Raw genomic sequence first — 27,030 nt, forward strand, 5'->3', positions numbered from 1 at the left:
TTTATACATACATACTAGTTACGAGTATACTATCTCTTTATCAACCAGTCTATATATTAGCAGCAGACACAGTACAGTGCGGTAGTTCACGGCTGTGGCTACCTCTGTGTCGGCACTCGGCAGCCCGTCCATAATTGTATATACCACCTAACCGTGGTTTTTTTTTCTTTCTTTATACATACATACTAGTTACGAGTATACTATCTCTTTATCAACCAGTCTATATATTAGCAGCAGACACAGTACAGTGCGGTAGTTCACGGCTGTGGCTACCTCTGTGTCGGCACTCGGCAGCCCGTCCATAATTGTATATACCACCTAACCGTGGTTTTTTTTTCTTTCTTTATACATACATACTAGTTACGAGTATACTATCTCTTTATCAACCAGTCTATATTAGCAGCAGACACAGTACAGTGCGGTAGTTCACGGCTGTGGCTACCTCTGTGTCGGCACTCGGCAGCCCGTCCATAATTGTATATACCACCTAACCGTGGTTTTTTTTTCTTTCTTTATACATACATACTAGTTACGAGTATACTATCTCTTTATCAACCAGTCTATATATTAGCAGCAGACACAGTACAGTGCGGTAGTTCACGGCTGTGGCTACCTCTGTGTCGGCACTCGGCAGCCCGTCCATAATTGTATATACCACCTAACCGTGGTTTTTTTTTCTTTCTTTATACATACATACTAGTTACGAGTATACTATCTCTTTATCAACCAGTCTATATATTAGCAGCAGACACAGTACAGTGCGGTAGTTCACGGCTGTGGCTACCTCTGTGTCGGCACTCGGCAGCCCGTCCATAATTGTATATACCACCTAACCGTGGTTTTTTTTTCTTTCTTTATACATACATACTAGTTACGAGTATACTATCTCTTTATCAACCAGTCTATATATTAGCAGCAGACACAGTACAGTGCGGTAGTTCACAGCTGTGGCTACCTCTGTGTCGGCACTCGGCAGCCCGTCCATAATTGTATATAACACCTAACCGTGGTTTTTTTTTTCATTCTTTATACATACATACTAGTTACGAGTATACTATCTCTTTATCAACCAGTCTATATTAGCAGCAGACACAGTACAGTGCGGTAGTTCACGGCTGTGGCTACCTCTGTGTCGGCACTCGGCAGCCCGTCCATAATTGTATATACCACCTAACCGTGGTTTTTTTTTCTTTCTTTATACATACATACTAGTTACGAGTATACTATCTCTTTATCAACCAGTCTATATATTAGCAGCAGACACAGTACAGTGCGGTAGTTCACGGCTGTGGCTACCTCTGTGTCGGCACTCGGCAGCCCGTCCATAATTGTATATACCACCTAACCGTGGTTTTTTTTTCTTTCTTTATACATACATACTAGTTACGAGTATACTATCTCTTTATCAACCAGTCTATATATTAGCAGCAGACACAGTACAGTGCGGTAGTTCATGGCTGTGGCTACCTCTGTGTCGGCACTCGGCAGCCCATCCATAATTGTATACTAGTATCCAATCCATCCATCTCCATTGTTTACCTGAGGTGCCTTTTAGTTGTGCCTATTAAAATATGGAGAACAAAAATGTTGAGGTTCCAAAATTAGGGAAAGATCAAGATCCACTTCCACCTCGTGCTGAAGCTGCTGCCACTAGTCATGGCCGAGACGATGAAATGCCAGCAACGTCGTCTGCCAAGGCCGATGCCCAATGTCATAGTACAGAGCATGTCAAATCCAAAACACCAAATATCAGTAAAAAAAGGACTCCAAAACCTAAAATAAAATTGTCGGAGGAGAAGCGTAAACTTGCCAATATGCCATTTACCACACGGAGTGGCAAGGAACGGCTGAGGCCCTGGCCTATGTTCATGGCTAGTGGTTCAGCTTCACATGAGGATGGAAGCACTCAGCCTCTCGCTAGAAAAATGAAAAGACTCAAGCTGGCAAAAGCAGCACAGCAAAGAACTGTGCATTCTTCGAAATCCCAAATCCACAAGGAGAGTCCAATTGTGTCGGTTGCGATGCCTGACCTTCCCAACACTGGACGTGAAGAGCATGCGCCTTCCACCATTTGCACGCCCCCTGCAAGTGCTGGAAGGAGCACCCGCAGTCCAGTTCCTGATAGTCAGATTGAAGATGTCAGTGTTGAAGTACACCAGGATGAGGAGGATATGGGTGTTGCTGGCGCTGGGGAGGAAATTGACCAGGAGGATTCTGATGGTGAGGTGGTTTGTTTAAGTCAGGCACCCGGGGAGACACCTGTTGTCCGTGGGAGGAATATGGCCGTTGACATGCCAGGTGAAAATACCAAAAAAATCAGCTCTTCGGTGTGGAGGTATTTCACCAGAAATGCGGACAACAGGTGTCAAGCCGTGTGTTCCCTTTGTCAAGCTGTAATAAGTAGGGGTAAGGACGTTAACCACCTCGGAACATCCTCCCTTATACGTCACCTGCAGCGCATTCATAATAAGTCAGTGACAAGTTCAAAAACTTTGGGTGACAGCGGAAGCAGTCCACTGACCAGTAAATCCCTTCCTCTTGTAACCAAGCTCACGCAAACCACCCCACCAACTCCCTCAGTGTCAATTTCCTCCTTCCCCAGGAATGCCAATAGTCCTGCAGGCCATGTCACTGGCAATTCTGACGAGTCCTCTCCTGCCTGGGATTCCTCCGATGCATCCTTGCGTGTAACGCCTACTGCTGCTGGCGCTGCTGTTGTTGCCGCTGGGAGTCGATGGTCATCCCAGAGGGGAAGTCGTAAGCCCACTTGTACTACTTCCAGTAAGCAATTGACTGTTCAACAGTCCTTTGCGAGGAAGATGAAATATCACAGCAGTCATCCTACTGCAAAGCGGATAACTGAGTCCTTGACAACTATGTTGGTGTTAGACGTGCGTCCGGTATCCGCCGTTAGTTCACAGGGAACTAGACAATTTATTGAGGCAGTGTGCCCCCGTTACCAAATACCATCTAGGTTCCACTTCTCTAGGCAGGCGATACCGAGAATGTACACGGACGTCAGAAAAAGACTCACCAGTGTCCTAAAAAATGCAGTTGTACCCAATGTCCACTTAACCACGGACATGTGGACAAGTGGAGCAGGGCAGGGTCAGGACTATATGACTGTGACAGCCCAATGGGTAGATGTATGGACTCCCGCCGCAAGAACAGCAGCGGCGGCACCAGTAGCAGCATCTCGCAAACGCCAACTCTTTCCTAGGCAGGCTACGCTTTGTATCACCGCTTTCCAGAATACGCACACAGCTGAAAACCTCTTACGGCAACTGAGGAAGATCATCGCGGAATGGCTTACCCCAATTGGACTCTCCTGTGGATTTGTGGCATCGGACAACGCCAGCAATATTGTGTGTGCATTAAATATGGGCAAATTCCAGCACGTCCCATGTTTTGCACATACCTTGAATTTGGTGGTGCAGAATTTTTTAAAAAACGACAGCGGCGTGCAAGAGATGCTGTCGGTGGCCAGAAAAATTGCGGGACACTTTCGGCGTACAGGCACCACGTACAGAAGACTGGAGCACCACCAAAAACTACTGAACCTGCCCTGCCATCATCTGAAGCAAGAAGTGGTAACGAGGTGGAATTCAACCCTCTATATGCTTCAGAGGTTGGAGGAGCAGCAAAAGGCCATTCAAGCCTATACAATTGAGCACGATATAGTAGGTGGAATGCACCTGTCTCAAGTGCAGTGGAGAATGATTTCAACGTTGTGCAAGGTTCTGATGCCCTTTGAACTTGCCACACGTGAAGTCAGTTCAGACACTGCCAGCCTGAGTCAGGTCATTCCCCTCATCAGGCTTTTGCAGAAGAAGCTGGAGGCATTGAAGAAGGAGCTAAAAGGGAGCGATTCCGCTAGGCATGTGGGACTTGTGGATGCAGCCCTTAATTCGCTTAACAAGGATTCACGGGTGGTCAATCTGTTGAAATCAGAGCACTACATTTTGGCCACCGTGCTCGATCCTAGATTTAAAGCCTACCTTGGATCTCTCTTTCCGGCAGACACAGGTCTGCTGGGGTTGAAAGACCTGCTGGTGACAAAATTGTCAAGTCAAGCGGAACGCGACCTGTCAACATCTCCTCCTTCACATTCTCCCGCAACTGGGGGTGCGAGGAAAAGGCTCAGAATTCCGAGCCCACCCGCTGGCGGTGATGCAGGGCAGTCTGGAGCGACTGCTGATGCTGACATCTGGTCCGGACTGAAGGACCTGACAACGATTACGGACATGTCGTCTACTGTCACTGCATATGATTCTCTCAACATTGACAGAATGGTGGAGGATTATATGAGTGACCGCATCCAAGTAGGCACGTCACACAGTCCGTACTTATACTGGCAGGAAAAAGAGGCAATTTGGAGGCCCTTGCACAAACTGGCTTTATTCTACCTAAGTTGCCCTCCCACAAGTGTGTACTCCGAAAGAGTGTTTAGTGCCGCCGCTCACCTTGTCAGCAATCGGCGTACGAGGTTACATCCAGAAAATGTGGAGAAGATGATGTTCATTAAAATGAATTATAATCAATTCCTCCGCGGAGACATTGACCAGCAGCAATTGCCTCCACAAAGTACACAGGGAGCTGAGATGGTGGATTCCAGTGGGGACGAATTGATAATCTGTGAGGAGGGGGATGTACACGGTGATATATCGGAGGGTGAAGATGAGGTGGACATCTTGCCTCTGTAGAGCCAGTTTGTGCAAGGAGAGATTAATTGCTTCTTTTTTGGGGGGGTCCAAACCAACCCGTCATATCAGTCACAGTCGTGTGGCAGACCCTGTCACTGAAATGATGGGTTGGTTAAAGTGTGCATGTCCTGTTTTGTTTATACAACATAAGGGTGGGTGGGAGGGCCCAAGGACAATTCCATCTTGCACCTCTTTTTTCTTTTCTTTTTCTTTGCATCATGTGCTGATTGGGGAGGGTTTTTTGGAAGGGACATCCTGCGTGACACTGCAGTGCCACTCCTAGATGGGCCCGGTGTTTGTGTCGGCCACTAGGGTCGCTAATCTTACTCACACAGTTAGCTACCTCATTGCGCCTCTTTTTTTCTTTGCGTCATGTGCTGTTTGGGGAGGGTTTTTTGGAAGGGACATCCTGCGTGACACTGCAGTGCCACTCCTAGATGGGCCCGGTGTTTGTGTCGGCCACTAGGGTCGCTAATCTTACTCACACAGCTACCTCATTGCGCCTCTTTTTTTCTTTGCGTCATGTGCTGTTTGGGGAGGGTTTTTTGGAAGGGACATCCTGCGTGACACTGCAGTGCCACTCCTAGATGGGCCCGGTGTTTGTGTCGGCCACTAGGGTCGCTAATCTTACTCACACAGCTACCTCATTGCGCCTCTTTTTTTCTTTGCGTCATGTGCTGTTTGGGGAGGGTTTTTTGGAAGGGCCATCCTGCGTGACACTGCAGTGCCACTCCTAGATGGGCCCGGTGTTTGTGTCGGCCACTAGGGTCGCTAATCTTACTCACACAGCTACCTCATTGCGCCTCTTTTTTTCTTTGCGTCATGTGCTGTTTGGGGAGGGTTTTTTGGAAGGGACATCCTGCGTGACACTGCAGTGCCACTCCTAGATGGGCCCGGTGTTTGTGTCGGCCACTAGGGTCGCTTATCTTACTCACACAGCGACCTCGGTGCAAATTTTAGGACTAAAAATAATATTGTGAGGTGTGAGGTATTCAGAATAGACTGAAAATGAGTGTAAATTATGGTTTTTGAGGTTAATAATACTTTGGGATCAAAATGACCCCCAAATTCTATGATTTAAGCTGTTTTTTAGTGTTTTTTGAAAAAAACACCCGAATCCAAAACACACCCGAATCCGACAAAAAAAATTCGGTGAGGTTTTGCCAAAACGCGTTCGAACCCAAAACACGGCCGCGGAACCGAACCCAAAACCAAAACACAAAACCCGAAAAATTTCAGGCGCTCATCTCTATTAGCTTAGTCATCCAGCGACCTCGGTGCAAATTTTAGGACTAAAAATAATATTGTGAGGTGTGAGGTGTTCAGAATAGACTGAAAATGAGTGGAAATTATGGTTTTTGAGGTTAATAATACTTTGGGATCAAAATGACCCCCAAATTCTATGATTTAAGCTGTTTTTTAGTGTTTTTTGAAAAAAACACCCGAATCCAAAACACACCCGAATCCGACAAAAAAAATTCGGCGAGGTTTTGCCAAAACGCGGTCGAACCCAAAACACGGCCGCGGAACCGAACCCAAAACCAAAACACAAAACCCGAAAAATTTCAAGTGCACATCTCTACTCTACACTGGATTTGGTGAGTAGGATTTTTTCAACAGGTACACCATGGATTCTACTGGAGAAGAGGACCGACCCTCGTGTGAACATAAGGTAAGTATGTGTATATGGTGGTGTGTATGTATGTATTAAAGTTATACTTTCAAGGTGTGTGTGTATTGTCTTTATTGGGGTATTTTTTTAGTAGTAGTACTACAGGTACCAGCGGGCCTGGTTTTCCGCCGCATGCTGGTACTTGTGGTTCTCCAAGTACCAGCTTGCGGGGGAGGCTTGCTGGGACTTGTAGTACTGCTACTAAAAACAATATTCATTACTTTCAACAAAGGCTATCAGCCTCCCATCCGCAGCCCATTGGATGGGGGGGACAGCCTCGGGCTTCACCCCTGGCCCTTGGGTGGCTGGGGGGGGACCCCTTGATGGAGGGGTCCCCACTCCCCCAGGGTACCCCGGCCAGGGGTGACTAGTTGGATATTTGATGCCACGGCCGCAAGGCACTGTATAAAAGTGACCCCCGGCTGTGGCATTATCTGTCCAGCTAGTGGAGCCCGGTGCTGGTTTCAAAAATACGGGGGACCTCTACGCTTTTTGTCCCCCGTATTTTTGGAACCAGGACCAGGCGCAGAGCCCGGTGCTGGTTGCTTAAATATGGGGGAACCCCTGTCAATTTTTTTCCCATATTTTTGCAACCAGGGCCTGCTCAAAGAGCCCGAGGCTGGTTTGGTTAAGGAGGGGGGACCCCACGCAATTTTTTTTTTTTAAATTATAACATTTCCCACCCCTTCCCACTGATAAACATGCACGGATCTCATGGATCCGTGCATGCCTATACAAACACGGGATAAAAAAGCAGGTCTGTTTTTTTTTAGCACTTTTTCATGATTTGTATTTCAGCACGGCAGTGTTTGGCTATTGTCGGCAGTGTTTGTGTTTTGCACTTTTTAGTAAATGACCGATTTCTAGCAAATTGCAGGCGTATTTGACCGATGGTGTATTGATTCGTGATTTTTTCCTAGGACTTCCAAAATATTACGAATGCCCTCATCACTGCCGAGATTTTTGCTTAGTAAATTACCGAGATGACACTTTGAAGAAAAAACGGCATCTCGGTCAAAATCGGGACCTTAGTAAATATACCCCAAGGTCTTTAACGTCATTTACAGCCGTATTAACAGTGTTAACAAGAGGTTGCAGAAGACCATCAGAACCAACCTTAGTTCCAAGTGCTGAGGCAATATTCTTTCTAAGGATAGCAGTAAGGCCTCGAACTGCATAAAGCTAAACAAGAAAAAAAAAAGGGTTCACTGTAATACAAAATGACATTGCTTTTCTTCAAAATGTTGAACTAAAGTTTGTCTCACTTTTTCAAGCAATTTATTTATTTCTGATACAAAACATTTATGTCTAGACTAGAGGCAAAAGCCAAGGAGTTTGTCAATATTATTTTGCAACAGCAGTCTATATTATTGTAATATGCCGGGTACTACGGAAATGTTACCACAATTGCATCTTTCCTTATATTGTAACAGATGAATGTTTATAGAACAACATTTCCAGTTTTGTTTTTCGTTTAGTTTAAACTAATGTTGAATGAATGGGCCTGTGGATCATTTATTTAAGAGGTGTTATTCATACCTGGTAATTTATTTGTAAAAGTTTAATTTAATCCCATATTACTGTAAGTGACAAAGTAATTTACAATAAAATACCAACCTGGTTTTGCATTAAAAAAAAATTGCCATAAGTCTAGCGGCTAAATTGCTAACATCAGGTGCCTGCCTGCAACTCACAGGTTATTACATTTGGGCCCATGTGTGCAAATACTGTATTATCTATATCATATTTCACAGATGCAGAACCCATGTGAGTCATGCAAGACCAATTTTTGATGCCTGCAGGAAGCAGCAAAGATACAATGGACCAAAATAGTTTACAGTTTGCTCTCCCTTAGCCGCAATTCCAATATCCAAAATGTTTTAAATGCCTTCTGAGATAGAGACACCTCTGCAATGCTTACTGATGGCTCAATGACTGTGTAACGCAGAAAATTATTAATAATGTATAAAATTCCTTCAGGTTATGTGTATAAAGTGTACATGTTACTCGGGCCCTGTAATCTGCAGCTGCAATTGAGGCAGGGAGAGAGGGCTGACTGCTGCTGTGATGCTGCTGTTTGCTAGACTGTGGCAGCAGTCAGTCAGCCCTCTCTCCCTGCTTTAGTGTGGGGGTGGAGAGAAACTGCACTCCCCAAACCCAGTGGTGCACACAGGGAGGGGGATTCTGTGTAGAGATGAGCGCCTGAAATTTTTCGGGTTTTGTGTTTTGGTTTTGGGTTCGGTTCCGCGGCCGTGTTTTGGGTTCGACCGCGTTTTGGCAAAACCTCACCGAATTTTTTTTGTCGGATTCGGGTGTGTTTTGGATTCGGGTGGTTTTTTCAAAAAACCCTAAAAAACATCTTAAAACATTGAATTTGGGGGTCATTTTGATCCCATAGTATTATTAACCTCAATAACCATAATTAACACTCATTTTCAGTCTATTCTGAACACCTTACACCTCACAATATTATTTTTAGTCCTAAAATTTGCACCGAGGTCGCTGGATGACTAAGCTCAGCGACCCTAGTGGCCGACACAAACACCGGGCCCATCTAGGAGTGGCACTGCAGTGTCACGCAGGATGTCCCTTCCAAAAAACCCTCCCCAAACAGCACATGACGCAAAGAAAAAAAGAGGCGCAATGAGGTAGCTGTGTGAGTAAGATTAGCGACCCTAGTGGCCGACACAAACACCTGGCCCATCTAGGAGTGGCACTGCAGTGTCACGCAGGATGTCCCTTCCAAAAAACCCTCCCCAAACAGCACATGACGCAAAGAAAAAAAGAGGCGCAATGAGGTAGCTGACTGTGTGAGAAAGATAAGCGACCCTAGTGGCCGACACAAACACCGGGCCCATCTAGGAGTGGCACTGCAGTGTCACGCAGGATGTCCCTTCCAAAAAACCCTCCCCAAACAGCACATGACGCAAAGAAAAAAAGAGGCGCAATGAGGTAGCTGACTGTGTGAGAAAGATAAGCGACCCTAGTGGCCGACACAAACACCGGGCCCATCTAGGAGTGGCACTGCAGTGTCACGCAGGATGTCCCTTCCAAAAAACCCTCCCCAAACAGCACATGACGCAAAGAAAAAAAGAGGCGCAATGAGGTAGCTGTGTGAGTAAGATTAGCGACCCTAGTGGCCGACACAAACACCTGGCCCATCTAGGAGTGGCACTGCAGTGTCACGCAGGATGTCCCTTCCAAAAAACCCTCCCCAAACAGCACATGACGCAAAGAAAAAAAGAGGCGCAATGAGGTAGCTGACTGTGTGAGAAAGATAAGCGACCCTAGTGGCCGACACAAACACCGGGCCCATCTAGGAGTGGCACTGCAGTGTCACGCAGGATGTCCCTTCCAAAAAACCCTCCCCAAACAGCACATGACGCAAAGAAAAAAAGAGGCGCAATGAGGTAGCTGTGTGAGTAAGATTAGCGACCCTAGTGGCCGACACAAACACCTGGCCCATCTAGGAGTGGCACTGCAGTGTCACGCAGGATGTCCCTTCCAAAAAACCCTCCCCAAACAGCACATGACGCAAAGAAAAATAAAAGAAAAAAGAGGTGCAAGATGGAATTGTCCTTGGGCCCTTCCCACCCACCCTTATGTTGTATAAACAAAACAGGACATGCACACTTTAACCAACCCATCATTTCAGTGACAGGGTCTGCCACACGACTGTGACTGAAATGACGGGTTGGTTTGGACCCCCACCAAAAAAGAAGCAATTAATCTCTCCTTGCACAAACTGGCTCTACAGAGGCAAGATGTCCACCTCATCATCATCCTCCGATATATCACCGTGTACATCCCCCTCCTCACAGATTATCAATTCGTCCCCACTGGAATCCACCATGTCAGCTCCCTGTGTACTTTGTGGAGGCAATTGCTGCTGGTCAATGTCTCCGCGGAGGAATTGATTATAATTCATTTTAATGAACATCATCTTCTCCACATTTTCTGGATGTAACCTCGTACGCCGATTGCTGACAAGGTGAGCGGCGGCACTAAACACTCTTTCGGAGTACACACTTGTGGGAGGGCAACTTAGGTAGAATAAAGCCAGTTTGTGCAAGGGCCTCCAAATTGCCTCTTTTTCCTGCCAGTATAAGTACGGACTGTGTGACGTGCCTACTTGGATGCGGTCACTCATATAATCCTCCACCATTCTATCAATGGTGAGAGAATCATATGCAGTGACAGTAGACGACATGTCCGTAATGGTTGTCAGGTCCTTCAGTCCGGACCAGATGTCAGCATCAGCAGTCGCTCCAGACTGCCCTGCATCACCGCCAGCGGGTGGGCTCGGAATTCGGATTTGGGATTTCGAAGAATGCACAGTTCTTTGCTGTGCTGCTTTTGCCAGCTTGAGTCTTTTCATTTTTCTAGCGAGAGGCTGAGTGCTTCCATCCTCATGTGAAGCTGAACCACTAGCCATGAACATAGGCCAGGGCCTCAGCCGTTCCTTGCCACTCCGTGTGGTAAATGGCATATTGGCAAGTTTACGCTTCTCCTCCGACAATTTTATTTTAGGTTTTGGAGTCCTTTTTTTTCTGATATTTGGTGTTTTGGATTTGACATGCTCTGTACTATGACATTGGGCATCGGCCTTGGCAGACGACGTTGCTGGCATTTCATCGTCTCGGCCATGACTAGTGGCAGCAGCTTCAGCACGAGGTGGAAGTGGATCTTGATCTTTCCCTAATTTTGGAACCTCAACTTTTTTGTTCTCCATATTTTATAGGCAGAACTAAAAGGCACCTCAGGTAAACAATGGAGATGGATGGATTGGATACTAGTATACAATTATGGACGGACTGCCACGGTTAGGTGGTATAAAAAAACCACGGTTAGGTGGTATATAATACAATTATGGATGGACGGACTGCCTGCCGAGTTCCGACACAGAGGTAGCCACAGCCGTGAACTACCGCACTGTACACTGGTTGATAAAGAGATAGTAGTATACTCGTAACAACTAGTATGACACTATGACGACGGTATAAAGAATGAAAAAAAAACCACGGTTAGGTGGTATATATTATAATAATAATACAATTATGGATGGACGGACTGCCTGCCGACTGCCGACACAGAGGTAGCCACAGCCGTGAACTACCGCACTGTACACTGGTTGATAAAGAGATAGTAGTATACTCGTAACAACTAGTATGACACTATGACGACGGTATAAAGAATGAAAAAAAAACCACGGTTAGGTGGTATATATTATAATAATAATACAATTATGGATGGACGGACTGCCTGCCGACTGCCGACACAGAGGTAGCCACAGCCGTGAACTACCGCACTGTACACTGGTTGATAAAGAGATAGTAGTATACTCGTAACAACTAGTATGACACTATGACGACGGTATAAAGAAAGAAAAAAAAATACCACAGTTAGGTGGTATATATTATAATAATAATAATACAATTATGGATGGACGGACTGCCTGCCGACTGCCGACACAGAGGTAGCCACAGCCGTGAACTACCGCACTGTACACTGGTTGATAAAGAGATAGTAGTATACTCGTAACAACTAGTATGACACTATGACGACGGTATAAAGAATGAAAAAAAAACCACGGTTAGGTGGTATATATTATAATAATAATACAATTATGGATGGACGGACGGCCTGCCGACTGCCGACACAGAGGTAGCCACAGCCGTGAACTACCGCACTGTACACTGGTTGATAAAGAGATAGTAGTATACTCGTAACAACTAGTATGACACTATGACGACGGTATAAAGAATGAAAAAAAAACCACGGTTAGGTGGTATATATTATAATAATAATACAATTATGGATGGACGGACTGCCTGCCGACTGCCGACACAGAGGTAGCCACAGCCGTGAACTACCGCACTGTACACTGGTTGATAAAGAGATAGTAGTATACTCGTAACAACTAGTATGACACTATGACGACGGTATAAAGAATGAAAAAAAAACCACGGTTAGGTGGTATATATTATAATAATAATACAATTATGGATGGACGGACTGCCTGCCGACTGCCGACACAGAGGTAGCCACAGCCGTGAACTACCGCACTGTACACTGGTTGATAAAGAGATAGTAGTATACTCGTAACAACTAGTATGACACTATGACGACGGTATAAAGAAAGAAAAAAAAATACCACAGTTAGGTGGTATATATTATAATAATAATACAATTATGGATGGACGGACTGCCTGCCGACTGCCGACACAGAGGTAGCCACAGCCGTGAACTACCGCACTGTACACTGGTTGATAAAGAGATAGTAGTATACTCGTAACAACTAGTATGACACTATGACGACGGTATAAAGAATGAAAAAAAAACCACGGTTAGGTGGTATATATTATAATAATAATACAATTATGGATGGACGGACTGCCTGCCGACTGCCGACACAGAGGTAGCCACAGCCGTGAACTACCGCACTGTACACTGGTTGATAAAGAGATAGTAGTATACTCGTAACAACTAGTATGACACTATGACGACGGTATAAAGAAAGAAAAAAAAAATACCACGGTTAGGTGGTATATATTGTAATACAATTATGGATGGACGGACTGCCTGCCGAGTTCCGACTGCCGACACAGAGGTAGCCACAGCCGTGAACTACCGCACTGTACTGTGTCTGCTGCTAATATAGACTGGTTGATAAAGAGATAGTATACAATACATACAACAATATACTACTATACTGGTGGTCAGGCACTGGTCACCACTAGTCACACTGGCAGTGGCACTCCTGCAGCAAAAGTGTGCACTGTTTAATTTTAAATTAATATAATATTATGTACTCCTGGGGGCTCCTGCTATAACAACCTGCAGTGCTCCCCAGTCTCCCCCACAATTATTATAAGCTTTGCCTTTTATACATTGATGTGCAGCACACTGGGCTGAGCTGAGTGCACACAGACTGAGTCACACTGTGTGACTGGCTGCTGCTGTGTATCGTTTTTTTTCAGGCAGAGAACGGATATAGCAGAGAACGGATATATTATATTAAAATAAATAAAAGTTAACTAACAACAACTGCACTGGTCACTGTGGTAAACTCTGTCTGACTCTGCACAATCTCTCTCTCTCTTCTAATCTAATTTCTAATGGAGAGGACGCCAGCCACGTCCTCTCCCTATCAATCTCAATGCACGTGTGAAAATGGCGGCGACGCGCGGCTCCTTATATAGAATCCGAGTCTCGCGAGAATCCGACAGCGTCATGATGACGTTCGGGCGCGCTCGGGTTAACCGAGCAAGGCGGGAGGATCCGAGTCTGCTCGGACCCGTGAAAAAAACATGAAGTTCGTGCTGGTTCGGTTTCAGAGAAACCGAACCCGCTCATCTCTAATTCTGTGTACCCAGAAATCCCCCATGATCAACCAAATTCTTTTTTCTGAGATGGAGACAGCAGTGTCTTGTCTCAATACAAAGTGCAATCGCAATCTTAGCTGCTGCTACATGGAGCATTCGTCGGCAGAACTCTATACACAGAATGTTTGGAGGTGCGTGGGCGCAGCTTTGAATGCTCAGCACAGCAGGTCATGACGCATCCATTGGCTGCTACTCACATTCTCTATTGATTCGGCTACCTGCCTCTTCCTCCCAGCCATACCCAGAGTATGTGTTTGTAATTTTATATATAAAACAATTGCATCTGCTTACCCTTTGTGCTTCATACACTTTACAGAATGTGCAATGTACTGTGTATGTGTGTGTGTGTGTTTGTGTGTGTGATATATATACACGTGGCAGCGGGATCCTGAGGTTTTGCCTCGAGATATATATATATATATATATATATATATATATACACTGCTCAAAAAAATAAAGGGAACACTTAAACAACACATCCTAGATCTGAATGTATGAAATATTCTTATTAAATAATTTGTTCTTTACATAGTTGAATGTGCTGACAACAAAATCACACAAAAATTATCAATGGAAATCAAATGTATTAACCCATGGAGGTCTGGATTTGGAGTCACACTCAGAATTAAAGTGGAAAAACACACTACAGGCTGATCCAACTTTGATGTAATGTCCTTAAAACAAGTTAAAATGAGGCTCAGTAGTGTGTGTGGCCTCCACGTGCCTGTATGACCTCCCTACAATGCCTGGGCATGCTCCTGATGAGGTGTCGGATTGTCTCCTGAGGGATCTCCTCCCAGACCTGGACTAAAGCATCCGCCAACTCCTGGACAGTCTGTAGTGCAATGTGGCATTTTGGGATGGAGCGAGACATGATGTCCCAGATGTGCTCAATTGGATTCAGGTCTGGGGAATGGGCGGGCCAGTCCATAGCATCAATGCCTTCGTCTTGCAGGAACTGCTGACACACTCCAGCCACATGAGGTCTAGCATTGTTTTGCATTAGGAGGAAGCCAGGGCCAACCGCACCAGCATATGGTCTCACAAGGGGTCTGAGGATCTCATCTCGGTACCTAATGGCAGTCAGGCTACCTCTGGTGAACACATGGAGGTCTGTGTTGCCCCCCAAAGAAATGCCACCCCACACCATTACTGACCCACTGCCAAACCGGTCATGCTGGAGGATGTTGCAGGCAGCAGAACGTTCTCCTTGGTGTCTCCAGACTCTGTCACATCTGTCACATGTGCTCAGTGAGAACCTGCTTTCATCTGTGAAGAGCACAGGGCACCAGTGGCGAATTTGCCAATCTTGGTGTTCTCTGGCAAATGCCAAACGTCCTGCACGGTGTTGGGCTGTAAGCACAACCCCCACCTGTGGACGTCGGGCCCTCATACCACCCTCATGGAGTCTGTTTCTGATTGTTTGAGTAGACACATCCACATTTGTGGCTTGCCGGAGGTCATTTTGCAGGGCTCTGGCAGTGCTCCTCCTGTTCCTCCTTGCACAAAGGCGGGGGTAGCGGTCCTGCTGCTGGGTTGTTGCCCTCCTACGGCCTCCTCCATGTCTCCTGATGTACTGGCCTGTCTCCTGGTAGCACCTCCATGCTCTGGACACTACGCTGACAGACACAGCAAACCTTCTTGCCACAGCTCGCATTGATGTGCCATCCTGGATGAGCTGCACTTCCTGAGCCACTTGTGTGGGTTGTAGACTCCGTCTCATGCTACCACTAGAGTGAAAGCACCGCCAGCTTTCAAAAGTGACCAAAACATCAGCCAGAAAGCATAGGAGCTGAGAAGTGGTCTGTGGTCACCATCTGCAGAACAACTCCTTTATTGGGGGTGTCTTGCTAATTGCCTATACTTTCCACCTGTTGTCTATTCCATTTGCACAACAGCATGTGAAATTGATTGTCAATCAGTGTTGCATCCTAAGTGGACAGTTTGATTTCACAGAAGTGTGATTGACTTGGAGTTACATTGTGTTGTTTAAGTGTTCCATTTTTTTTTGAGCAGTGTATATATATATATATATATATATATACCCCCCAGTAAATCCTGCATTTGCCTCTGAAACAGGGCTGGATTATTAATGGGGCTGATGGAGCTTCAGCTGCTCTGCACACTCACAAATGTGATTTATTGTGCAGTTATCCTGTGGATATTCAGGCCGCAGCGCTTCTCCCTATTGTGTCTGCCATTCACGCTGGTGCAACTAATGACCATCTTCAAATAAAACATGGAACTCCAAGTTTGGTCAGTCCATCAACACCTCGTGTAAGGTTCCTATTTGGATACAGGAGTAATCCATCCAGTGGACCACTGAGAGCCCTTCAAACTGCTGGCACTTAGGTGGTCACGGCTTTTGATATAAAGCTGGAAGCAGGCTTTTCAATTCCAGGAGCCACTTTGTTAGAGGCTATTGTGACTGCCACTGGCAGCACCCCAGCAACCTTATTGTGGACATCAACTGGGAATGTTAAGCTCCGTATAAAGAGGACCTGATCGCACAATAGCTATGTTTTGCTGCGCTGCGATCAGGTCAAAACCTAGCAAAACTGCACATGTGTATGCACCACAATGCGCAGGCGCGTTGTACGGGTACAAAGAGGATCGGTGCTGGGCGATGGATTTAACGAAGAATCCATTTGAACAGCCAAACGCAAGGAGATTGACAGGAAGAGGGCGTTTATGGGTGTCAACTGACCGTTTTCTGGGAGTGTTTGGAAAAACGCAGGCATGTCCAAGCATTTCCTGGGCGGGTGTCTGACGTCAATTTCCGGGACCAAAAAGACTGAAGTGATCGCAGAGGCTGAGTAAGTACAGAGCTACTTAGAAACTGCACAATTTTTTTTTGTACCGCTCGGCTGCAAAAGCGTTCGCACACTTGCAAAGTGAAAATACACTCCCCCATAGGCGGTGACTATCTGATCGCTGCGCTGCAAAAAAAAAGCAACTGAGCGACCAAGTAGGAATGACCCCCAAAGTCATTTAATACAGTACTGTATATTTTTTACCTCCATCTATTCCACCTGATTACATTTATCAAGAAACTGATGTCACTTCTAACTGCTAACTGCTAAATAACCTTGTAACAGTCTAACAGCTAGGTTATTACTAACTGCCCACTGTGATCACAGGATTTATATGCTACTACACTGTTGCCTTTATTGCTTCCTTTTTCCTAAGTCAGACTGGACTGAACTTTATACACTTCTATCCAACTGTGAAAGCACTCCTTTACTTATGTGGGTTCAGTATGCAATACTGGTGGTCTGGATCCCGGCGGTCAGGAGACCACCGGTGGAATCCCGACAGCTGGAATGCTGGCGGCGAGCACAATGAGTCTGCTCACCACGCTTCAGGCCAAGTGGCGAGCGCTGTTCCCCAAACTATTATATTCTCCCTTAGGTGGTGGTGTGGACCACCACCCGTATGGGAATACAGGGCTGTGGTCGGGTTTCTGACCACCGGCATTTCCCCTGCCGTCAGGATTCCGGCGTCTGTATCCTGGCTGGATCCCGACAGCTGGCAAATTGACTGCATCCCACTTATGTATATATCAATTTCATTTTACTTGTATTTAGCCCAATAATTGTGTATTTACTATACCACGTAGTCTGAATTAAGTATACAGCATTTCAGCAATTTTTGTTACTTTGGATTCCTGTGAGATTGGCAATATTCTCTCCTTTGACTGCTGCAGATGTATACTAATACTAATACCTCTTCTGTTCATGAAGCTCTGGTTTTTCCTCTTTCTTTTTTGGTGTTTAGTTGCAGTATAACATGTAACACTGCTGGATGCAATCAGGGCCGGTTCTAGACCTTTTGGCACCCAGGGCGAAAGTTTTCAGTGGTGCCTCCCCCCTGGTAAAATAGAGCTACAAAAATAGGGGCACAGCCACAGTTATCCCCCTGTACCTGTGCCCCCCTGTACCTGTGCCCCCTGTAGTTGTGACCCCAGTAGTTGTGCCCCCTGTAGCTGTGCTCCCAGTAGTTGTTCCCCCTGTAACTGTGCCCCCTGTAGCTGTGCCCCCAGTAGATTTGCCCCTTGTAGCTGTGCACCCAGCAGCTGTGCCCCCTGTAGCAGTGCCCTCTAGCTGTGCCCCCAGTAGTTGTGCCTGCAGTAGATTTGCCCCAGTATATTTGCCCCCAGTAGATTTGCTCCCAGTAGTTGTAACCTCTGTAGCTGTGCTCCAGTAGTTGTGCCCCCAATAGTAGTGCCCCCTGTAGCTGTGCCCCCTGTAGCCATAGGCGGATCCAAGGGGGGCACTTGGGCTTGTGCCCCCCTTGTCGTTTCTGACTTCTTTTTTTCAAAAAGAGAACAGTAGCAACACTACTGCTATTTCTGACAGTCAGATTTGATAAAAGAGCCGGCAGGCACTAGGAACTGCCGCGCCTCTAACAGCAAGTCTGTGTGGTTACCAGTGGAGAGCTCACACCGCAACCTACCTCCCCCACTGCCAACCGGCCAGAGTCCAGCCCAGTCGCGGGGTTCAAATTAGTGATGAGCACCGGAAATTTTTCGGGTTTTGTGTTTTGGTTTTGGGTTCGGTTCCGCGGCCGTGTTTTGGGTTCGAACGCGTTTTGGCAAAACCTCACCGAATTTTTTTTGTCGGATTCGGGTGTGTTTTGGATTCGGGTGTTTTTTTCAAAAAACCCTAAACAGCTTAAATCATAGAATTTGGGGTTCATTTTGATCCCAAAGTATTATTAACCTCAATAACCATAATTTCCACTCATTTTCAGTCTATTCTGAACACCTCACACCTCACAATATTATTTTTAGTCCTAAAATTTGCACCGAGGTCGCTGGATGGCTAAGCTAAGTGACCCAAGTGGCCGACACAAACACCTGGCCCATCTAGGAGTGGCACTGCAGTGTCACGCAGGATGGCCCTTCCAAAAAACACTCCCCAAACAGCACATGACGCAAAGAAAAAAAGAGGCGCAATGAGGTAGCTGTGTGAGTAAGCTAAGCGACCCTAGTGGCCGACACAAACACCTGGCCCATCTAGGAGTGGCACTGCAGTGTCACGCAGGATGGCCCTTCCAAAAAACACTCCCCAAACAGCAGCACATGACGCAAAGAAGAAAAAAAAGAGGCGCAATGAGGTAGCTGTGTGAGTAAGCTAAGCGACCCTAGTGGCCGACACAAACACCTGGCCCATCTAGGAGTGGCACTGCAGTGTCACGCAGGATGGCCCTTCCAAAAAACACTCCCCAAACAGCACATGACGCAAAGAAAAAAAGAGGCGCAATGAGGTAGCTGTGTGAGTAAGCTAAGCGACCCTAGTGGCCGACACAAACACCTGGCCCATCTAGGAGTGGCACTGCAGTGTCACGCAGGATGGCCCTTCCAAAAAACACTCCCCAAACAGCAGCACATGACGCAAAGAAGAAAAAAAAGAGGCGCAATGAGGTAGCTGTGTGAGTAAGCTAAGCGACCCTAGTGGCCGACACAAACACCTGGCCCATCTAGGAGTGGCACTGCAGTGTCACGCAGGATGGCCCTTCCAAAAAACACCCCCCAAACAGCACATGACGCAAAGAAAAATGAAAGAAAAAAGAGGTGCAAGATGGAATTGTCCTTGGGCCCTCCCACCCACCCTTATGTTGTATAAACAGGACATGCACACTTTAACCAACCCATCATTTCAGTGACAGGGTCTGCCATACGACTGTGACTGAAATGACGGGTTGGTTTGGACCCCCACCAAAAAAGAAGCAATTAATCTCTCCTTGCACAAACTGGCTCTACAGAGGCAAGATGTCCACCTCAACATCATCCTCCGATATATCACCGTGTACATCCCCCTCCTCACAGATTATCAATTCGTCCCCACTGGAATCCACCATCTCAGCTCCCTGTGTACTTTGTGGAGGCAATTGCTGCTGGTCAATGTCTCCACGGAGGAATTGATTATAATTCATTTTAATGAACATCATCTTCTCCACATTTTCTGGATGTAACCTCGTACGCCGATTGCTGACAAGGTGAGCGGCGGCACTAAACACTCTTTCGGAGTACACACTTGTGGGAGGGCAACTTAGGTAGAATAAAGCCAGTTTGTGCAAGGGCCTCCAAATTGCCTCTTTTTCCTGCCAGTATAAGTACGGACTGTCTGACGTGCCTACTTGGATGCGGTCACTCATATAATCCTCCACCATTCTTTCAATGGGGAGAGAATCATATGCAGTGACAGTAGACGACATGTCCGTAATCGTTGTCAGGTCCTTCAGTCCGGACCAGATGTCAGCATCAGCAGTCGCTCCAGACTGCCCTGCATCACCGCCAGCGGGTGGGCTCGGAATTCTGAGCCTTTTCCTTGCACCCCCAGTTGCGGGAGAAAGTGAAGGAGGAGATGTTGACAGGTCGCGTTCCGCTTGACTTGACAATTTTGTCACCAGCAGTTCTTTGAACCTCAGCAGACTTGTGTCTGCCGGAAAGAGAGATCCAAGGTAGGTTTTAAATCTAGGATCGAGCACGGTGGACAAAATGTAGTGCTCTGATTTCAACAGATTGACCACCCGTGAATCCTTGTTAAGCGAATTAAGGGCTCCATCCACAAGTCCCACATGCCTAGCGGAATCGCTCTGTGTTAGCTCCTCCTTCAATGTCTCCAGCTTCTTCTGCAAAAGCCTGATGAGGGGAATGACCTGACTCAGGCTGGCAGTGTCTGAACTGACTTCACGTGTGGCAAGTTCAAAAGGTTGCAGAACCTTGCACAACGTTGAAATCATTCTCCACTGCGCTTGAGACAGGTGCATTCCACCTCCTATATCGTGCTCAGTTGTATAGGCTTGAATGGCCTTTTGCTGCTCCTCCAACCTCTGAAGCATATAGAGGGTTGAATTCCACCTCGTTACCACTTCTTGCTTCAGATGATGGCAGGGCAGGTTCAGGCGTTTTTGATGGTGCTCCAGTCTTCTGTACGTGGTGCCTGTACGCCGAAAGTGTCCCGCAATTCTTCTGGCCACCGACAGCATCTCTTGCACGCCCCTCTCGTTTTTTAAATAATTCTGCACCACCAAATTCAAGGTATGTGCAAAACATGGGTCGTGCTGGAATTTGCCCATATTTAATGCACACACAATATTGCTGGCGTTGTCCGATGCCACAAATCCACAGGAGAGTCCAATTGGGGTAAGCCATTCTGCGATGATCTTCCTCAGTTGTCGTAAGAGGTTTTTAGCTGTGTGCGTATTCTGGAAAGCGGTGATACAAGGCGTAGCCTGCCTAGGAAAGAGTTGGCGTTTGCGAGATGCTGCTACTGGTGCCGCCGCTGCTGTTCTTGCGGCGGGAGTCCATACATCTACCCAGTGGGCTGTCACAGTCATATAGTCCTGAGCCTGCCCTGCTCCACTTGTCCACATGTCCGTGGTTAAGTGGACATTGGGTACAACTGCATTTTTTAGGACACTGGTGAGTCTTTTTCTGAGGTCTGTGTACATTTTCGGTATCGCCTGCCTAGAGAAATGGAACCTAGATGGTATTTGGTACCGGGGACACAGTACCTCCAACAAGTCTCTAGTTGCCTCTGCAGTAATGATGGATACCGGAACCACGTTTCTCACCGCCCAGGATGCCAAGGCCTCAGTTATCCGCTTTGCAGCAGGATGACTGCTGTGATATTTCATCTTCCTCGCAAAGGACTGTTGGACAGTCAATTGCTTGGTGGAAGTAGTAAAAGTGGTCTTACGAGTACGACTTCCCCTCTGGGATGACCATCGACTCCCAGCAGCAACAACAGCAGCGCCAGCAGCAGTAGGCGTTACACGCAAGGATGCATCGGAGGAATCCCAGGCAGGAGAGGACTCGTCAGAATTGCCAGTGGCAGTGACATGGCCCGCAGGACTATTGGCATTCCTGGGGAAGGAGGAAATTGACACTGAGGGAGTTGGTGGGGTGGTTTGCGTGAGCTTGGTTACAAGAGGAAGGGATTTACTGGTCAGTGGACTGCTTCCGCTGTCGCCCAAAGTTTTTGAACTTGTCACTGACTTATGATGAATGCGCTGCAGGTGACGTTTAAGGGAGGATGTTCCGAGGTGGTTAACGTCCTTACCCCTACTTATTACAGCTTGACAAAGGCAACACACGGCTTGACAAATGTTGTCCGCATTTCTGTTGAAATACTTCCACACCGAAGAGCTGATTTTTTTTTGGTATTTTCACCAGGCATGTCAATGGCCCTATTCCTCCCACGGACAACAGGTGTCTCCCCGGGTGCCTGACTTAAACAAACCACCTCACCATCAGAATCCTCCTGGTCAATTTCCTCCCCAGCACCAGCAACACCCATATCCTCCTCATCCTGGTGTACTTCAACACTGACATCTTAAATCTGACTATCAGGAACTGGACTGCGGGTGCTCCTTCCAGCACTTGCAGGGGGCGTGCAAATGGTGGAAGGCGCATGCTCTTCACGTCCAGTGTTGGGAAGGTCAGGCATCGCAAACGACACAATTGGACTCTCCTTGTGGATTTGTGATTTCGAAGAACGCACAGTTCTTTGCTGTGCTTTTGCCAGCTTGAGTCTTTTCATTTTTCTAGCGAGAGGCTGAGTGCTTCCATCCTCATGTGAAGCTGAACCACTAGCCATGAACATAGGCCAGGGCCTTAGCCTTTCCTTGCCGCTCCGTGTGGTAAATGGCATATTGGCAAGTTTACGCTTCTCCTCTGACAATTTTATTTTAGATTTTTGAGTCCTTTTTTTACTGATATTTGGTGTTTTGGATTTTACATGCTCTGTACTATGACATTGGGCATCGGCCTTGGCAGACGACGTTGCTGGCATTTCATCGTCTCGGCCATGACTAGTGGCAGCAGCTTCAGCACGAGGTGGAAGTCGATCTTGATCTTTCCCTATTTTTGGAACCTCAACATTTTTGTTCTCCATATTTTAATAGGCACAACTAAAAGGCACCTCAGGTAAACAATGGAGATGGATGGATACTAGTATACTTATGGATGGACGAGCGACTGCCGACACAGAGGTAGCTACAGCCGTGGACTACCGTACTGCGTCTGCTGCTAATATAGACTGGATGATAATGATATAAAATATATATATATATCACTACTGCAGCCGGACAGGTATATATTATATAATGACGGACCTGCTGGACACTGTCAGCAGCACTGCAGACTCCTAAAGTAAGCTACTAGTAGTATCAAGAAGATAGAAAAAAAAAAAAAAACACCACAGGTAGGTGGTATACAATTATGGATGGACGAGCGACTGTCGACACAGAGGTAGCTACAGCTGTGGACTACCGTACTGCGTCTTCTGCTAATATAGACTGAATGATAATGATATAAAAAATATATATATATATCACTACTGCAGCCGGACTGGTATATATTATATAATGACGGACCTGCTGGACACTGTCAGCAGCACTGCAGACTCCTAAAGTAAGCTACTAGTAGTATCAAGAAGATAGAAAAAAAAAAACACCACAGGTAGGTGGTATACAATTATGGATGGACGAGCGACTGCCGACACAGAGGTAGCTACAGCCGTGGACTACCGTACTGCGTCTGCTGCTAATTTAGACTGGATGATAATGATATAAAAATATATATATATCACTACTGCAGCCGGACAGGTATATATTATATAATGACGGACCTGCTGGACACTGTCAGCAGCACTGCAGACTCCTAAAGTAAGCTACTAGTAGCATAAAGAAGATAGAAAAAAAAAAACACCACAGGTAGGTGGTATACAATTATGGATGGACGAGCGACTGCCGACACAGAGGTAGCTACAGCCGTGGACTACCGTACTGCGTCTGCTGCTAATATAGACTGGATGATAATGATATAAAAAATATATATATATCACTACTGCAGCCGGACAGGTATATATTATATAATTAATGACGGACCTGCTGGACACTGTCAGCAGAATGCGTTTATAGAATAAAAACACCACACGACGAGTGTTTAACTTTTTCAGGCAGACAATCACAATATACTGGTGGTCAGACAGTGGTCACTGGTCAGTCACACTGGCAGTGGCACTCTGGCAGCAAAAGTGTGCACTGTTAAATAATATGTACTCCTGCTACTGCTCCCCAGTCTCCCCCACAATTAAGCTGTGTGAGCACTGAGCACTCAGCACAGTCAGATATACATAGATGATGCAGCACACTGAGGCTGAGCACAGATATGGTATACTGTTACTGTGTCACTGTGTATCGTTTTTTTTCAGGCAGAGAACGGATTATATTAAATAATAATATAATAAAAAAACTGCACTGGTGGTCACTGGTCAGTCACTAGTAAACTCTGCACTCTCTGAGTACTCCTAAGCTCCAGTAAATCAAGTGTCTCACTCTCACTCTCTCTCTTCTAATCTAAATGGAGAGGACGCCAGCCACGTCCTCTCCCTATGAATCTCAATGCACGTGTGAAAATGGCAGCAACGCGCGGCTCCTTATATAGAATCCGAGTCTCGCGATAGAATACGAGCCTCGCGAGAATTCGACAGCGGGATGATGACGTTCGGGCGCGCTCGGGTTAGCCGAGCAAGGCGGGAAGATCCGAGTCTGCCTCGGATCCGTGTAAAAAGGCTGAAGTTCGGGGGGGTTCGGATTCCGAGGAACCGAACCCGCTCATCACTAGTTCAAATGCCAGCATCGAGTAAGACTGTTACTTATGACGGCGCAGAAGTCTTCATTAGCCCTCACTGCACCGCACAATAATCCCAGTGCTTCCTCCTCCACTTCCTTTACCACCATGCTAGGTGCAGTCAAACTCAGCCTCAGCTTTGAGAAGGCGGCCCGTGTGATTGTGACAGGGCTTTCCTGCAGATGTCTTATGCTGCTTGTTGGAGATCCAGCTGGCTGCTTCTGCTAATCAAAGATGGGCAGTTCGTGTCCTGCAGTCTGAGTCTCAATGCAGTGCCCAAAACAGGGTATGCTGCACCTGCCACCACCAACTAAAAACTTTAATAATTATATTGTGCTGGGGTGCCTTCCAGGCTCCCATAACTAACGGAACAGGTGACCAACATTTCAAGGTCCAATCAGCCTTTTCATCAGGACGAAACATTGGCAATAAACCAGGATGCGCTCCTACAGCCAATCATTACCTGATGGCCTATTCTGTGAGGCCACGCCCCCTGTGATACCACACCCCTTATCTGGGAGCATGCGTGCCTTAGGTGCATGTAAATATAACTAATACCGTTTCCCTATCATGGTGCCCCCCCCTTTCATTTTCTTCTGGATCCGCCCCTGTCTGTAGCTGTGCCCCCAATAGTAGTGCCCCTGTAGTTGTACCCCCTGTAGTTTTGCCCCCAGTTTTTGTGACCCCTGTAGCTGCTTACAACACACACAATAAAAACAAACAAAAAAACTACACAATACTTACCAGCCCCGCTCCTGCTTCCAGACTGCTGCTGACCTGCCCTCCATCTCTGGCTGCCCGCTCCTCTCTATGGGAGAGACGTCATAATGTCTCTCCCATGGCAGCGCTACACTGACACTAGAGGTCAATTATGACCTCTAGTGTCTGTCAGTGGAGCCGGCTGCAGCGGGCGCCCATACAGCCGATGGCGCCTGCTGCAGCCGGGGAGTGGGGAGCTGGGATCAGTAGCGGCTCTTGCCACAGCGGCACCATGGGGACAGCGGCGCCCTGGACAAAAAGCCTGCTTGCCCATGGCAAGAACCGCTATTGCTGGCAATACATTTGACTTCCACACTAATCACTTAACACTTGCAAACCATGAGACAATACTGACATATGTGCCCTAGACAGCAAGAGATTCTATTTATGGATATATGATATTTGTTTCTGTTTTTGGAGTTACTTTTTGTATATTTACAGTACAGTTGTTTCTTTCACAACTTGGAGGTATTCTAGTTAATTAATTATCTATATAAAGGCAGGGATGTGGATATAAGGTGGTAGTACTGCCAGATAAATACAACTCACATAAAGGTGGACCCTAGAAATATCACACACACCCTTAGCCAGTAATTAAGCATTGTGAAGTATACACCTTCATCCACAAACCCAATAATCAAACCAAACACCTTGCAGCAAAGGGCAGTTAAATACCCAATTACCTGCAGTTAACATGGGGATAGGCATCCATTTCCCTTTTCTCTACAATTAGCAAAAGCACACCCCAGAAGGTGAGAGTGATTCTTATCACCCTATTTAAGTGTATGGAGTTAGTACTCAACGTGCTAAGAATGCACAAAAACGGTGACAGAAGTATCCAAATTGATCCCTCCTTGCAACCGGGGATAGGTTACCATAGGAAAGAGTGGGGCTTTAAGAACGGATGCCATTTGAAGTTGGCGCCAATTCCTGCAATCAAATTCCAAAAATTCTGTAGTTTAATGAATTGTGTATGGGATGACCAGTAAGCAGGAGATTTTAGCATTATCCATTTAATGAATGTGGACGGCACATACATTTACAAAAGTAGGAGAAATTATTAATTTCACCTATGTTTAAGGAACACTCATTAGGCCCTTAGTCACTTCCTCTGCAGTTGCAGTAAGAATTGAAAGAGTTAAGGAACAATGTTTTACATGGAAGTGGTGGAAGTAAGAAACCTTATACAGTACAAAGGGGAGGCCTCTATGTGTTACTGAGGAAGAGTGTGGTAGCCATCTACTGTATGTGACGTAAACATGTACCCTTCATGGCATGACTATAATACCTCCAGGGGGCGCACGCACTTCTACTTCAGCTGGGATTTTTACCATTGTTGAACTCTTTTCCTGTGGTTGTATGTACATGTAAGCAAATGTTATTTTATTACGGTCCCTGCACAGTACAATGTGGCCCTAGACAATTAAAAAGGTTGCATATATATTATCTCATATGCTGTGTACTTACCGCAGAACTGATCGCTGTATTGCGAATTTCAATAAGATCAAAACCATGTTCTTTATATATCTTATCCTGTAAAAGAAATACATAAAATGCAATTTACCAATGTTTCATTTTCTTATTTTTTTTAAATATATAAATACTACAGTTGTCATTAAGCTGATGTTTATTTATTAGTTTATAGTATTCTCAAAAGTCAAATAACAGGGATGTAACTAGGTGTGTGTGGAGTGTGCCACCACACATAGTGCTGCCGGGTAGGGGGCACTGTTGGTGTCACCTGTCAATTATCTGTTTTAATTACTCTCACTTGCAGCTTCCCTTCTTTTTGGAGCCCAGCAACTCCTGACTGGCCCTATCTCCTACACCCACCCCTTCTGTCGCTAATACCTATACAGCATTTATGAA

At 46.2% G+C, this 27,030-nt stretch overlaps 1 protein-coding gene across 1 annotated transcript in view; it reads right to left on the reverse strand.

The window, feature by feature from the left end:
- Nucleotides 1–7,389: 7,389 nt before the first annotated feature.
- The window catches only part of LOC134965289 (uncharacterized), a 213,637-nt gene continuing 193,996 nt past the window's right edge, over nucleotides 7,390–27,030 (reverse strand). Inside the window, exons 8-9 of the mRNA XM_063941770.1 lie at nucleotides 26,629–26,694; nucleotides 7,390–7,557 (exon numbers count right to left, since the gene is read on the reverse strand). Of these exons, the coding sequence (XP_063797840.1) occupies nucleotides 7,390–7,557; nucleotides 26,629–26,694 (234 nt within the window). The remainder of the gene's footprint in view (nucleotides 7,558–26,628; nucleotides 26,695–27,030) is intronic.

The sequence above is a fragment of the Pseudophryne corroboree genome, chromosome 10 (assembly GCF_028390025.1).
Source record: "Pseudophryne corroboree isolate aPseCor3 chromosome 10, aPseCor3.hap2, whole genome shotgun sequence".
In the NCBI taxonomy this organism is placed as follows: Eukaryota; Metazoa; Chordata; class Amphibia; order Anura; family Myobatrachidae; genus Pseudophryne; species Pseudophryne corroboree.